A 15,262-nucleotide genomic window follows, 5' to 3' on the forward strand; every position below is an offset into this window, starting at 1 on the left:
AACCAGATGTCGAGGCTTTGCCGGTGTGTCAGCTCCCCTCTGCCTTTGCCGTGATGTTTGTCATGTTCAACTTTCCCAAATAGTCTCCACAGGAGTTCCCATAGTGGCACAGCGGAAACGAATCCAACTAGGAACCATAAGGTTGCAGGTTTGATCCCTGGCCTCACTCAGTGGGTCAAGGATCCAGTGTTTCTGTGAGCTGTGGTGTAGGCCGGCAGTTATAGCTCCAATTTGACCTCTAGCCTGGGAACCTCCATATGCCATGGTGCAGCCCTAAAAAGCAAAAAAAGGTCTCCACAAATGTCTTTTTACAGTTGATTGCTCAAATCCGTAGCCTACAAGACCCACTCATTGCAGGTTCCCCTTAGCCTCCTTTTCTCTGGATGCCCCCCTTTCTTCGTCATCCGTGCAGTTTGTTTGTGGCAGAAGCTGAGCCACTTGCCTTCAGCACACCCCACATTCAGGGTGTGGCTGATCGTCCTCCCCAAGGTGTCCTTTAACCTGTTTCTCTGTCTCCTGTGGCTCAGCTAACTTGGAGTTAGATCAAGAAGCTTGATTAGGAGTTCCCATTGTGGCTCAGTGGTAATGAATCTGACTAGTATCTGTGAGGATGTGGGTTCGATCCCTGGCCTCGCTTAGTGGGTTGCGGAACCAGCGTTGCTGTAAGCTATGGTGTAGGTTGCAGACGAAGCTCGGATCCCGCGTGGCTGTGGCTATGGCATAGGCAGGCAGCTGTAGCTCTGATTTTAGCCTGGGAACATCCATATGCCGCAGGTGTGGCCCTAAAAAGAAAAAAAAAAAAAGTTTGATTAGACCAAGGTCCAATTTTTTAAACCAGGCAATTTTAAAGGAAAATATTCAATAGTATTCAATTAAATGCCATACTGTCTACAGAGAGGGCCTTGGGAACAATCAGTGAGTAGCAGCAAATAAGTGATGAACAAGATCCAGGCCAGGCACCACCCTGGACAAGTCTGTGTGATAGGGACCAGCCCAGAGGCAAGTGGATGAAAATGAAAGGAGGCAGGTGAGGAGGTGAGGTCCTGGGCCGGAGGAGGTGGGGGCATCCTCACCAGGCCTCTGTGTGCATACACGCGCACACGAGTGCACACACACACACACACACAGAGTTAAGGTGAGGGTTCCTGTTTGGGATAATTTGACCTGCATGCAGGACCCAGAGAGCTGGGATCCAGGGGCCAAAGAATTAGGCCTTTCAGCACAGAACAGGGGTCAAAGGGAGAGCTTTCTCCTTTGCTTAAGAAGGAGCTCAAGAAGGGCACAGCCTGCAGCAAAAGGATTTAGGTTAGACCTCAAGAAGGACTTCCATGCCACACTAGGCAATCGTGTTGCATGGTGGTTACATACTTGGGAGCAGAACTGGTTCAAATCCTGGCTCTCTATTTATATCACCCTGGGTGTGTCTGTAAACCTGACCATGCCTCTGTTTCCTCACCTTGCAGAGGAGGCAGTAATAGAACTCACTTCGTAGATGGGCTGAAGGCGTCCATCACAGGAGAGCGATGGCCCAGGGTGCACCGGGCAGCTGCTCAGTGTTGTTAATCTTGGACGAGAGGGAAGTGTGTTTCCCTGGAGGCTGGAAAGTTTGCCTCACCCAGAACATTCAGGGGTTGGAAGCTAAGAGGATGGTGGGGTTGGAGTTCCTGTGGAGGCTCAGCAGTAATGAACCTGACTAGTGTCCATGAAGACACAGGTTTGATCCCTGACCTCGCTCCTTGGGTTAAGGATCTGGCATTGCCGTGAGCTGTGGTGTAGGTCACAGCCGCAGCTCAGATCTGGCGTTGCTGTGGCCGTGGAGTAGGCTGGCAGCTACAGCTCAGATTTGACCCCTGGCCCGGAATCTCCATGTTCCAAGGGTGTGGCCCTAAGTTAAAAAAATAAAAAAAAAAGAGGAAGGGGGGTTATAGGCAGCCCCACCCAGCACTGACAGGTGATGACATTGGTCCCCCAGTAGGACTGATTGGCACAGAGCCCCTCAAGGGCGTGGTGGGGGCAGGAATCTGCACCTCTCCCCTGTTGGCAAATGAGGACACTGAGGTGGGGAGGAGGTGTGTGGTGTGGCTGGTAAGGAGCCCAGGGCCAGCACAGTTCAGCAAGATGGAAAGGATATGGGACTTGGCATCAGGACCCTCGATTAGATCCCACATCTGCTGCTCCCCAGCTGTGTGACTTTAGATAAGTCACTGCACATCTCTGAGACTCTGTTTCTCCATCTCCAACACTGGGAACTGGGCTGGGCCTCCATCAAATCCATCATCTGATTTTGCTCCATGGCAGATCTGGGCACAAACCCTAAAAGTCCCTGGCGCCTTCTGCCCTCCCAGGGCCAAAAGGGAACTGGGTTGGAACTCTCAGAAGAGAGGGCCCAGGAGGGCTGGCAGTCATTTCAGCTGACTGCTGATGTCAGACCCTGCCCCCTGGGAGACATTTGTCCACAGCCAGGCCCACCCTCGCTGGTGTCCTGTCCTAGGGTCTGGCTCTGCCCCAACCCCAGTTGGCAGCCTCCACAACCCTGGAATGGGCCCCCCTCAGACACTCTAGAGCTGCCCAGAATCCTGCTTTTCCCTCAGGTGCCAAAACTTGCTAAGATTATGCATCTATCTTCCTACTTCCTGCTAACCCGGTCCTGGGGGCAGCCGACAAACAGGCTGGACAGCAAGCAGGCTTTGGTTCTTCATTTGCAAAATGAAAAGTACGAGGATCAAGGGAGAGAAAGCTCATTCACGGGTATTCATTCATACCTCCTGTCAGCCAACCTGTCTGGGGGGTGGGGGTGGGGGCATAAGAAACTGATAACCAAACCCATATCCACCTGCACGTCACTACCAGTCTTGTTTTTCGGTGCTCTGAGGAGATGCAAGCATCTCTGGAGCTAGACCGATCACGGGAAGCTTCCTGGAGGAAATGGCAGCTTATTCAACCTTGACACGGAAGAGGAACAGGGCTACAAAAGGTGACCTGGGGGGCAGACCCCCACAGATGTACTTTATTTGATGTGCATAGGATTCACCCACGTGGCATTTTAAATTTGAATTTATTGGGAGTTCCTGCTGCAGCACAGTGGATTCATGATCCGGCTTGTCTCTGTGGAGGTGCTGGTTTGATCCCCAGCCTGATGCAGTGGTTTATGTTTCCAGTGTTGATGCAGCTGTGACATAGGTCACACCCTCGCTCGGATTCAATCCCTGGCCCAGGAACTTTCATGTGCCGCAAGGGTGGCTGAAAAAGCAAAAGGAAATTTTTTGAATTTATTGCAAAAAAAATGCATCTGCCCGAGAGGAGATGCCAAGACCCAGGTTCCCGAGTGACCCAACACTCTCAGCATCCTTGGACCTCTCTTTTTCCATCTGGAAAATAGGGGAGTCCTACATCCGCACCTCCACCCCCCCACAGGGCACATGCTGCTTAAGAAGCAGGACAATTTCAGACTTTGATGTTCAGCCCAGTGGGTGTGAGGTTGCATGCCTGCCTCGGGCCGGGCCCTGCTCTGGGCGCCACTAGAAGTCTGCAAATATAGATGACAGTGAAGCACTTTGCTTTCAGCCCGAAGGAGGAGAAAGGGCTTTGACTGTGGAGTCGGGCAGGCTGCACTGGGTTTGGGTGTCATCTGGGGCAAGGTTCCTGAGTTTATAGAAAAGGGAGATGGGAGTTCCCATTGTGGTTCAGTGGTAATGAATCTGACTAATGTTGAGGATGCAGATACAGTCCCTGGCCACTCTCAGTGGGTTAAGGATTCAGCATTGCCGTGAACTGCAGTGTAGATTGAAGACTCAGCTTAGATCCTGCATTGCTGTGGCTGTGGTGTAGGTCAGCAGCTGCAGCTCTGATTCTACCCCTGCCTGGGAACTCCATATGCTGCATGGGTACAGCCCTAAAAAGACCAAAAAAAAAAAAAAAAAAAAAAGAAGAAGAAAGAAAGAAAAGAAAAGAAAAGGTAGATGTGGGGCAGGTTCAGGTGCCTTGTGAAGAACTGCGCCACAAGGACAGTCTCCCCCTTTCCCCCTCCCCCACCCTCAAAGAAGAGGCAGAAGGTACATGGACACGGGTAAGAAGAGACAGACATAGTGAGAAGGGCAGCAGCCCAAGTTCAGGGACTGAGGATGGGGCGGTAAAGGGGAAGCAGGGCAAGCTCATGGGCAGAGACTCTGCTTTGCTCCTCTTCCTCAAGGCACAGGTCACTACCGTAAGTCATCTCTATTTATGTGCTGGTCATCCCTCCACCAGAGTGTCACCCTACTAGGCTCCCCTGTCTTCACTGAGTTGCATCTGATGTCTGGCAGTCAGTCCATGTTGAGTGGATGAAGGAAAAAATCTTTGGCTTCCTGGAGGTGGTAGCCTTTGTGTTACACATTGAATGATGGTGTATCAGGTTCTGGTGGAAACAGTGTGTTTGCTAGGAGGTGGTGGGCCATCTGGTCTCCATGGGGCTGTGTGCAGGGGTGGGGTTAAGGGGGCTTGCAGGGATAAGTGTAGCATCTGGGCTGGCTGCAGTGAAGGGGGGCTTCCCAACCTGAGTGGGGAGGAGGGAGCCGTTATCAGAATCCAGAAAGTGAGAGCTGTGTGCAGAAGCTGCCCACGGGGCACTGGGGCACTGTGGCTGCAGGTGGCGTAGGACAGGAGAGAGTGGGGTAGGGAACACCGGACCCCTCCTCCAACCCCTCCTCCACCTGCTGTGCTCCTGCCAGGACCTCCCACTGACCACACCCACTGGAAACAGGGTACCCGGCAATGCAGTTGGTGCCCAAACAGAGTGGAGAATCCATCTGCAGGCTGGAGAGTGATAACCACCAGCCCAGGTGTGAGCCTCCTGGAGGCTCAGGAGGGCTGGGGGGCGTGGCTAGAGGGGGGCTACTTTCAGGTGGCTGGAAGCTCAATGCAGGTGGCTGATGGAAAAGGGCCTCACCTACCTGGCTGAGGTCAGCAGTGCAGAGAGGAATAGGTGTTGGAAGGGCCCTCGTGTAGACAGGGAAACTGACAGAGGGCAGGGTGAGCACTGGCGAGGCCGCATGGAGACCCAGCCAGCGGGAGGGGTCGATTTCTGGCCTCTAAGATGCACCACCTCCATTCACCCCCTTGCTGGATGAGGAAGGCTGACCTGGAGCAGCACCTTGGGTCAGAAGTGGGAGTTGGGGGGTCTTGGAGCCCTAGGACCACAGATACTCCTCGCCGGGCCAGTAGAGGAACAAGTGCATCTGGGCCTGGAGGCTGGACTGAGGTTTGTGGACCCTCATTTTACCACAGAGGAGGGGTCTCCCAGTGCCTCTTGGGCCCTAACCCATTGCCCTCCCCACCTGGCTGCTGCATAAGCCCTGGAAGGCCAAGTTCACTGCAGTGTCAGCACCTCCCAGGGAACAAATGTGTCCTTTTCTCTGCCTGGGATGCAGTGAGCTCAGCCCCAATGGGCCATGTGAGTCACTGAGCCAAGGGTGGAGGGCTGGCCAGCTCTCTGCAGAGCCGGCTTTGGCTGTGTGGCTGGAGAGGGAAGAGAGGAGGGTGTGAACATCCACGTGGCCCCCTCCTGCTGCTGTGGCCACCATCCTACAGGGTAGGAGGAGGGACAGTCACTGAGCACCTCACACATGCCCGGTGGTGCCAGGGGCTCTTGAGATGACACTGAGCTGAACTGTCCTATAGAAGATGACCCTAAGAAGCTAAGCTGCACGCAGGGTCATGCCATTCTGTGGCCTGTACCACTTATTCGGCACCACAGCCAGGATGGGGCGGGGGTAGGGTCGGGGGAGGGATGCTCATCGCATTTTTCGGAGAAACACACTGAGGCTTAGAGAGATGATGCTCACAGGGACGAGGGGGTCAGAGGTGGACAAGCTGCCATCGCTGATGAAGCGGCTCAAAGCGCTGGGAGCCTCAGTTTCCTCATCCATAAAATGGGGACAGTGACACCCACCCCTCAGGGATGGGGGAAACTGAGAGAGGGCCCTATGGGAGCAGTGTGAAAATGGTAGGGCAGCCCCCAGCATGCGGGCCCTCTCAGCCCCCGCCAGTCTCTGCTGCCGCCAGCCCCTGGGCCAGTGCAGGACCATGTGCAGCCCGTGTTCCAGGCTAGACCAGCGACAGCCATGGAATGGGGCTGCCAGGGGTTCAAAAGGCAGATTGTCAAGGACCACAGTGAAGGAGAGCAGAGAAGATGGCTCCTGGGTGGCCTCTGCTGAGTGGGGCCACCGAGTAAGCTCTGTAACTCACCCCAAAGTTTTCCTAAACCCTGTGGCACAGCCCACCCGAGCCAGGGGAGCAGCCTTCTGAGAAGTCACTACCCACCCCGTCCCCATGCCTCAGTTTTCCCATCTGTAAAGTGGTGGGAGGGAAGCCCAAATTCGATGTTGTCAGAGAGGAGTTGGACCCAGTGGACACAGCCCAGGCTCTCCTGAGATTTTGGTGATGGGACCAGGGCATCCTCCAGATGAAAGGGACTTGAAAGGGGCCCCCATGAGGGTCTTGGGCCTCTGGTCCTAAAAACAACACTCTCTTTAGATCACCTCCAGGGCCAAAGGTGCCATGTGCCCCGTCCACTGGGTGCCTGCCAGGCCTGGTGTCCAGCACAGAGCAAGCAGGTAAGGCGCACCAGTGCTGAGCCAGGCCCAGGGGGTCTGCCCAGAGCCTGTGGCTGTGGGACCCCACAGACGTGGGAAATCAGAGCCCAGCGGGCAGCACCATGGAGGACATAGGGAAGAGATGGGAAGGCTCCACTTTGTCAGAGATGTGACAGGTCACGTATGGAAGCTTGGGGACCAAGTGAAGCCAGAGGCTGTCGAGGAAGCCAGGAGGAGGGTTCAGGAAGAAAAAGAAGTTGCAGCCACCACCTGCTACAGCTCTTGACCCTGTGGGGACAAGGGGCCCAGGCCAGAGAGGAGTGAGGGAGGCGGTGGGTGGATGAGGGGATGGATGGAAGGAAGGGGAAGGGATGGGTGGGTTGATGGAAATGTGGGGAGGGGATAAATGGATGGTAGACGCGGATGGATATATGTGCGGGTGAAGGAGTTGGAAAGGTGGGTGGGTGGGTGCATGTGTGGATAGAGGCGTGGGTAGACATCTGTTTAGAGGCTGCCTTCACCCACAAAGGGTGTTGAGAAAACATCCATTCTCAGGACAGACTAGATAAACCCTTAAAAGATCTTGCTCTGTGTGCTGCAAGGAATCAAGGCCAGTATGAAAAGTGACAGGGAGACTCCATCCCAGGGAGAGTCTCCTTAGGTCAGTGGAGGCCCACAATGGAATGGGCCACTTTGAGAGGGAGTGAGCTTTCTGTCACTGGGAGTGTTCAAGGGCACTCAAGCTGAGGAGGGACACCCGCTTCCCCAGTGTAAAGGGGAGGAGCCCCTGAGACAGGCGGGGGCCCACTGCAGTGGTGTCTGATAACAAGGAGAAAGAATTGGTGTTCTCCAGGCCCCTGGGGAGGCCGTGGGCTTCCTAGGAGCCCATCTATCTTTCAGATAAAAAACTCTTTCCTTGCTTGGAGGGCGGACAAGCAGGCAGCTGCTTTCCTCACTGTGGGAATCCGGCTGGAATCTGCAACGGAATTCCCATCCTGCTCAGGCCAGGGCAGGGGCCCAGGGGCAGAAAAAGGCTTTGCCCGTAGACCTGGCCAGGCCCCGCTCCACCCTCCCTGACCATCTCTGAGCTGGTGAGCCTTGGTGTCCCCAGTGAATGTGCTGTGGGGACCCTAGTGGACGTGATGGCACTAGCAATTGTATGTGATACCCAGGGCTGCAGGGTGCCAGGATCTGGGCCCACCTGTCCTCCAGGGGACTTCCTGGGGACCGTGGGTGAGAAGTGGGTTCTGTATGCACTGATCTGAGCTGTGAGTCACTGTCCCTGGGGGCTTAGCCTGGGAAGCCCCAGCTGCCTGCTCTGGGCTGTGCCTTGGAGCAGCTGGCAGGGGTTGAGGGCGGGGGCTCCAGTGGGGGCCCCATCTGGAAATGCCCCAGACCCTACAACTGTTCAGAGGTCCTCCAGCCCCTCCTCTCCTCCAGCCTGGGTGCCAAGAACCAGACCACATCGTTCAAATCCACGCCCACCACTTCCTAGATCTGTGACCTCGGATGAGTGACCACCTCTGTCCGGGCCTCAGTTTGCTCACATGTAGAATGGAGCTGATGATAAAGTCCACTTCGTCAGGCAGTTGGGAGGATTGGGAGAGTTAGTTCTGGGCCAGTTCTCAGGGCTCGCCTGGGCTGAGGTGGTCAAGGGAAATTGAAGCCAAAGCAGGGGGGTCAGCCACACCCAGGGTCGTTGTCACACAGCAGGGAGGCGGCCTGGCGGGACTGGAAACTGCCACTCTCCTCCCAGCTCCCAGGCCAGATCTTCTCCCAAGAAGCAGCCGATTGTCTTTGCTTTGTTTTCTGCCCACCCAGGCTTCCTCGGGGAGCCAGGCTCCCAGCCCCTCTGCGTCCTGGGCAGGCTTCGGTGGGCAGGGCTGCGGGCGGGGCAGGCGGGTGTTGGGTTTAGGCCTCTGGGGAGATGAGGGAGGATGTGGGCCCGCCCTCGCCTCCCCGCCCACCTCCCTCCTGGCTCAGCCTCTCCCGTCCCAGGCAGGCCTCTGGACGCAGGGCCAGCCCCGGCTCCGGGCAGCTGTGCTTTCCCTCACTGGGCGGGCGGACACCCTTCGCCCATCCCACCCCAGTGACTCACTGCTCCCCTGGCCCACGGCCACCCCTGGCTCCTGGCGGGAGGCAGGCGTGAGGTTGTGCAGAAGCCACGGGGTCTGGTGTGCAAGGGCCACTCAGCCAGGAGGGTCTGGAACAGGCGGACGGACGGGGCCAGCGCACAGAGGCTGGCCTGGGGACAGCCAGGCCAGTGGCCTGTGGGAGCCAGCACCTCCCCCACTCCTGGCTTTGGGCCTTTTCTTTCTTCTTCCCACCATGGAGAAGGAAGTGACCTGAGAGCCAGCCCCTTGACGGGAGGAGACCAGGGCTGGAGGGCAGCACTGTGGGCCCGTGGCCTCCCACTCACACCAAACCAGGCATGAAGGGTGGTGGCAGCGCCGTGTGGAGCCTGATGTGGAAGTACTGCGTCTCTGTGAGGACCCTCAGGTACCAGGGACACGTGGGGGGACAGCTCTGCCTGGCTGTCGCCTGGCGGGCAGGGGTGAGCAGGCACCAGGGTGGCTCCCCAGGTCCTGGGCAGCCCAGCCTGGAGGAGCAGGGACAGAGGCAGGAAAGTGATGGGGAGGGAGTGGGGAGACTGGGCCGAGGGGCCGAGAGGATGTGCCGGCAGGTTCCGAGTGGTTGGCAGACTCCCCAGTGTGCACGGGAACTGGCGCTTATCACAGAGCACACTGGCCCTGGGCACAGCTGAGTTACCTTAGCCCTGTCCCCCAGCCTCTGAGATGGGGCTCACGCATGTGACACGCAGGACTGTTTCTCGCTGTCCTCCACACAGTCACGGAGGGCTGCGCCTGGACTCAGGCACCAGGCTGCCTGCGTTTCACTGGCTTTGGTGGAGTGAGGTGGCTTCACCTCACCAGCCAAGTGTTTCCCACCTGCAGATACTTATGGGATTAATGTGATGATTAAGTGAGGTAACAATGGGCAGGGCCTGGCCCGCAGCCAGCTTGGGTCAGCCTTAGCTGCTGCTGTTCCTAACTGCCCCCTCTGCCAGCTGGAGGTGCCTGGAACCCAGCCCGTGCAGTGGAGGTGGAGATGTGGAGATGGAGGTAGAGCAGAGCTCGCCCCTGGGGTGGGGGCACCCCCACCCCTACCTCCAGGTTGGCTCTGGCCTCTGCAGCTCTTGAAAGGGTTCAGGCCCATGGGTTCTGTGTATCTCAGGCAAGGCTAGGGCTCAGTTTCCCCATCTGTAAACGGATTGGGAAGGGCTTGGAGGTCCCGCCTGATGGATAAAACCTTAGGGCACATTTTTTACTTCAAGGAGAGGTAACAGGAAGGGTAAGGGGTTGGAAGATTCCCCACCCTCATTACTTGGTGTGTAAATGATGTAAACTTCCCTTGCTGCCTTCCTTCCTTCCCAAAGTATTTGTGACCACTTATGTGAAATACCAACAATAAAAATAAATAATAAAATGTCAGGTTCAGGAAAAGCACAACTTAGAATAGGATGTCCATGACCTAGCGGGGTGAAAAAATTAAACAGAATAGAGATAGTCAGGGTCCTGGGGTCCTGTTGAGATGAAAATTGCTGAGCTTCCTGGCAGCCAAAGGGAAAAGGGAAAACCTGGCCACCCAGGTTGCTCTTGTGGTGATAAGCCAGCATTATGGGGTTTGTCTCTGCTGCTGGATGAGAGTGTCTGGGACCCTGGGCCTCATCCTGGATGGATGAGTGGGTGGTAGTGAAAGGCACTGTGGGGACAGGCTTGGGCCTGGCTTTAGGGAAACAGGGCAGACAGTGAGGTCCGAGGGTTTCTCTGGCTGGGGATACAGGCTGGCTGTGGGAACAGAGAGGAAAGCTCACCCCTGGAGTGAGTCAGCCGCCTCCTGTCCCTCCTTGGACCCTGGGATAGGCCTCTATGGGCAGGGACCTCAGGGGCCAGGCCAGGCGGTGGGGTGTCCCTGGGTGCCTTTCCCTGTAACCACAGCAGGGCTTTCCTGCTTCGTGTTCTTTCTGTGGTTTCCGGGGATTGGCGCCCTGGAAACCTCAGGGGTTGTTTACAGGATGCAGCGGGCCTGGGACTGGGAGGCCCCGCCGACTCTGCCAAGGGTCACCCTCTGGGGAGGAGTAGTCCCGCCTCGCAGAGCCCAGCAGCCTGTCCTCTCCGGGCCTCAGTTTTTTCATCTACAGGGTGGGAACAATTGCATAGCCGCCCCACAGGGCTTGAGAGCCTCATGGTCAGCACCACTGAGTGTTTGTGGGCATTGTACAGTGGCCACGGACAGGCCTGCAGTGCGGGGCTGGTGTGCACACTGGCAGGGTGGCCACCTGGCTGTCAATGACAGAGGACCAGCTCGGGGTGGGTGTAGGCACCATAATTGGCACTAGGTTTGCCCCAAACCCTCACTTAGCACCTGTAAGTAGAGGGTGCTGTGTGCTTGGGCAGAGGGTGGGGGGCAGGGGCAGCCCTGGACCACTCCAGACTCAGGAGAGTGCTCTGCTCTCTGGACCCCCACCCCCCCAGAGAGTGAAGGCCACTCCCTCAGCCAGCCAGCGCTGACCCAGCCCTCAGTGGGATCCCAGCCTCTCAGCTGCCAGGGGAGGCCTGAGTCAGCAGGTCTGCAGCCCGAGGAGGGGCTGGCGGCGGCCACAGGGACAAATTGGAGAGTTGCGACTGGACAGCGCATAGTTTTCCACTTGCGTCTTCAGATTCCCTTCCATGTGCGCCTGTCGCCCTGGCCCGGCTGCTCACATCTGGAAAAGCGTGAGGTGTGTGTGTGTGTGGGGAGTGGGCTGCTGGCTGGCTGGGCCTGGCCCTCTGCCCAGGGCTCTGGTGGCTGCGGCCGAGAGGCCAGGGGCAGGGTATCTGGGACTTGGGCCTGAGAGGGGCCCATGGGCTCGGGGTGTCTCCTGGACAGACCTCCAAGGAGCTGGGCACACCAGCGTCCCAGCCAGCAACAGTAGGTTGTCAAGTGCAGTTGCTAAGCCTCTCCGCCTGTTTCCTGGCCAGTAAAGGGAGGGAGGAGTACCAGCTGTGTGGGCCTCTTGGGGGGACACTACATGGGTTCTGTGGTCCCCACCCCCTGCCTTCCCTCCTTCCTCGTGTCAGTGTCCAGAGGCGGATGATGAAGCTTGGCAGTCAGGGTGACCTGAGTTTGGAACGGTTGGCCCTTTCGAATGCATTAGTGACTCTTAGGGTTGTGCCGAGATTAAAAGAGTTGATGCGGCAGTCCAGGCCTGTGGGTGGGGTGGGTCTGTGTGTGGCCCAGTCTGAGCCCACATCTCCAGGCCTGTCTGTCACAGGCCTTCCTCTGTGGCACTGGTAACCCCCGGAGTCAGGCAGGAAAATCCCTTGTGCATCTGGTGTTATTTGGGGAAGAAAGGATCAAGGATTGTTTAGTGCCTTGGGGGCCACCAGGGCCCTTGAGCTGCCAGGTGGGTGGGGTGGCCCACCTGGGATGTGGGAGGTGTGGGGGGATGCTCAGCTGAGCAACCCCTGCCCCCAGCCCCTTCCCCGCTGTGCTGCATCTAGGGAGCGGGGCTGGGGAGCAGCTGGCAGCCAGACTCTGGGAGCTTCAGGGGAGCTTCCCGGACAATTAGCCATCTGATGCCCCTCAGTGGGGGGCCTGTGTGCACACCTCCCAGGGCAGGGGGCGTGCCCAGGCAGCACCAAGGTTTTTCCCACTTGGAGCTGGCACCTCCTTCCTGTGATGCTCCCCCAACACCCCCCACCACACTGTGGGGGTGCTGGCCCTGTGCTACAGAGCCGCATCCCATCTGCTCCCCTGTCCTGGCACAGCCTGTCCAGTCCCCTCCTCACCTCTTTCTCCCCCGACACACACCAGGCTACCCCGGCCCCCTCTAGGCACAAGCACCAAAAATAGCCCAAATTGGGAGACCCTAGGTGGGCAGAGCTGGCCACCATGCCCTGGGCACTGCCCAAAGTGCACATGGATTCTTCCGGCAGCTGCTTTCCCGTTCACAGATGGGACTCATCGTGCCTCAGCCCTGTGGACCCCCACCCCTCCACAAGCTACCCCACTGACCCCCCTCCATGGAGTCTTTGTGCAGAGATGAAGACTTTCTCTGTGGCCGGCAGGGTACATTCTCACATCTGTCCTAGGAGGGGTGCGCATCCAGGGAAGAGGAGGAGCAGAGGCCCTGGTGTTATTAGTTTCCCATTGGGGTCACTGGGGAGGCCCTCCTTGGTGGGGGCAGCGCTTGCCCTTGGAGAACCAGGTGGACACAGGCAGCCAAGCGGACATGGGAAAGGCTGTCCCTAATGTGCGCCAGGCCCTGGGGACCCCAGTGTAAGTAGGTGGACGGCCTGGCTTTCCGGGGCTGACGTTTAGGTGGGAGAGGAACTGTACACAAAATTGGACGAAGATGCCTGCAGACTGGGGTTCGAGTAAGAGGGTGAAACTAGGAAGAGTGATGGCATGAGCAGGCGAAAGGGGCCGCATGACAATGGCATGTTATGTAGCTGTAAAAAGGAGTGACGGGCTTGTGCACGCCATGACACGGATGAACCTTGAAAACTCAGACACAGTGACATGAGCCCACCATGAAAGGCCATAGAGCGTATGGTTCCACTCACACGAAGTTCCACAAGAGGTACGTCCAGGAGACACAGGAAGTAAGCTAGTGGCTCCCGGCTGGGGCGGAGGCCAAGAGGGACTGCTTAATGTGTACTGGGTTTCTTGCTGGGATGATGAAAATGTTCCAAACTTAGATGGCGGTGGTGTTTGCCTAACTCTAAGTATACTGAAATCATTGAATTGCCTGCTTTAAATGGGTGACTTTTATGGAATGCAAACCATATTTCAATAAAACTGTTTAAAAACAACACAAGACAAAGAGAAGAAAGACCTGCGTGAGGAGTGGCCTTGCGTTGAGGGTGGCAGGAGGGAGTGAGCTTGGGAAGACCTGAGGGGGAGTGTTTCAGGCAGAGGGGACAGCAGGTGCAAAGGCCCTGAGGCAGAGTGTTTGGGACAGGCGTCAAGGAGGGGAGGAATGTGCCGTCCCCAGGGTCCAGGACCAGTTTTTTTTTTTTTGAAGACTCGAGATTTTAGTGACGTTGAGCGAGAGACAGGGTAGGTTTTGGAGCAGGATAATGACATGATGTGCTTTCTGTTTCAAAACAATCACTCAGGCTGCTGTGAGGAAGTGAGACAGTGGAGGGCAGGGTGTGGGCTGGGGGCCAGAGACCAGCCAGGAGGTGATGGCCACCATCTAGGAGAGAGACTGTGATTGATACCCAGGGAGACAGACTGGCAGACGGTGGCAGTGGGAATTCAGCTGGGGAGCAACACTCCCCTTTGGGGAGGCTTCCTGGAGGGGGGCCTGGGCAGGGCCTCTACGAATGGGGGATGGGCCAGGCAGTGGGGGCGTGGCCAGAGGGCTCTCCAGGTGGCATGACTGGTGTATGGGGTAGGGGATGGGGAGCTGAGTGCAGTGAAGCCTCAGAGACCACCACCCACCCCAGCTCAGCCTGGGGCCATGAGGAGACCAGGCTGACTGCCCCACCCCCTCAGTCCCCAGTCCTCTGTGAGCCAGAGCTGCTTCCAGAGTAAGTAGGGCAGCCTCTCTCCAGGGCCACCCGTCACAGGCCTTTGTCCTGCCTGCTCAGGCTGGCCCTCAGTGTTAGTGCCCGGTGGCCAGCTCTGAACAAAGCAGCCTCCACGAAACTCGAGTGGCCCCGAAACGCGATCGGCCGCGAGAGACCTGCCAGGGAGGGAGCTGTATTATTTATAGAGCAGAGCCTCCGGGTCCTGCCTGGTCTGGGACCACTTGGCCTGGCCGGACCTTGAAGGAGCCCCCTGGGCAGCGTCCAGGCCCAGCCGGAGGGTGGGCAGGGCCCCAGGGTGCATGGGGCGTGGTTTCCTGGATGCCGGCCAGGAGCAGGGAGGAAGTCAGACGTCAGGCCCTGTGGTGGGGAGGGCCGGAGGCTGGTCCCCAGGGGCCACAGAGGAGGCCGGGTACAGGGGCTCCAGGAGGACCTCCGCCCTCTCAGCGGAGACACTGTGAGTACGGACCGCCGCCAGGGGCTGGGGGGTCATGGCCACCTGAGCGACCCGTGGGGGCTGCCAATAGATCGTGGGGGCAGCGGCTGTGGTGGGGGCTCTGGGGTCTCGTCGGGGTTGGTTGCTTCCTGGGACTGTTTTCTGGGCCCTCCTCTCTGCCAGAGGGTGTGGCCTGCCTGGCCCGGGAGCCCTAGGTATTGCCGCCCAGCTGCCTGGAAGGGCAGCCGCAGCTCCCCTGGGCCTTAGACCAGCCCCACACCCTGGTGGAGGACTCGGGGCCCCTCCGCCCACCCCAGCTGGTTGCTTCTCTGCTGGGGGCCCCCGCAACCCCCTGAGAAAGAGAGGCTGGCCCACGCCCACTGCACAGCCAGTGAACAGAGGCCCCATTGGCCCCTGAAGCGTGGTCGGCACAGGTTCCTCTCCCAAGGCTGCCCCTCAGCCACGGTTGCACACACTGAGTGCTTGGAGGCTTAGGGCGAGGGGGCGGGAGGCTCTCCCGGGCCCCGGGAGGTGAGGTTCCTATTCGCCCGTCATTCCATCAGGGTCAGCTTTTGTGCCAAGAGGTCTCCCCAACAGCTTAGTAGTGGCCCAGTGCCTGCCCCCTCGGGAGCTCCCAGACCTGCCAACAATGTCAGCTTTTTCTGAAGTGGCCTGGAATG

General features: G+C 57.9%; 1 protein-coding gene across 9 annotated transcripts in view; it reads left to right on the top strand.

Annotated features, from left to right (window-relative positions):
* The window catches only part of IQSEC1 (IQ motif and Sec7 domain 1), a 162,719-nt gene that overhangs the window by 42,698 nt on the left and 104,759 nt on the right, over positions 1–15,262 (top strand). Inside the window, exon 1 of one of the 9 annotated variants that reach the window (XM_021069391.1) lies at positions 8,566–9,068. The exons of 6 other annotated variants lie outside the window; for them this stretch is intronic. In XM_021069391.1, coding sequence (XP_020925050.1) covers positions 9,001–9,068 — 68 coding nt within the window. In that variant the 5' untranslated portion in view covers positions 8,566–9,000. Of the gene's footprint in view, positions 1–8,565; positions 9,069–11,204; positions 11,350–14,012; positions 14,604–15,262 lie in introns of those variants that run through there. 2 more of the 9 variants (XM_021069394.1, XM_021069389.1) reach the window with 2 other exon arrangements.

This window comes from Sus scrofa, chromosome 13, assembly GCF_000003025.6.
Source record: "Sus scrofa isolate TJ Tabasco breed Duroc chromosome 13, Sscrofa11.1, whole genome shotgun sequence".
Classification (NCBI taxonomy): domain Eukaryota; kingdom Metazoa; phylum Chordata; class Mammalia; order Artiodactyla; family Suidae; genus Sus; species Sus scrofa.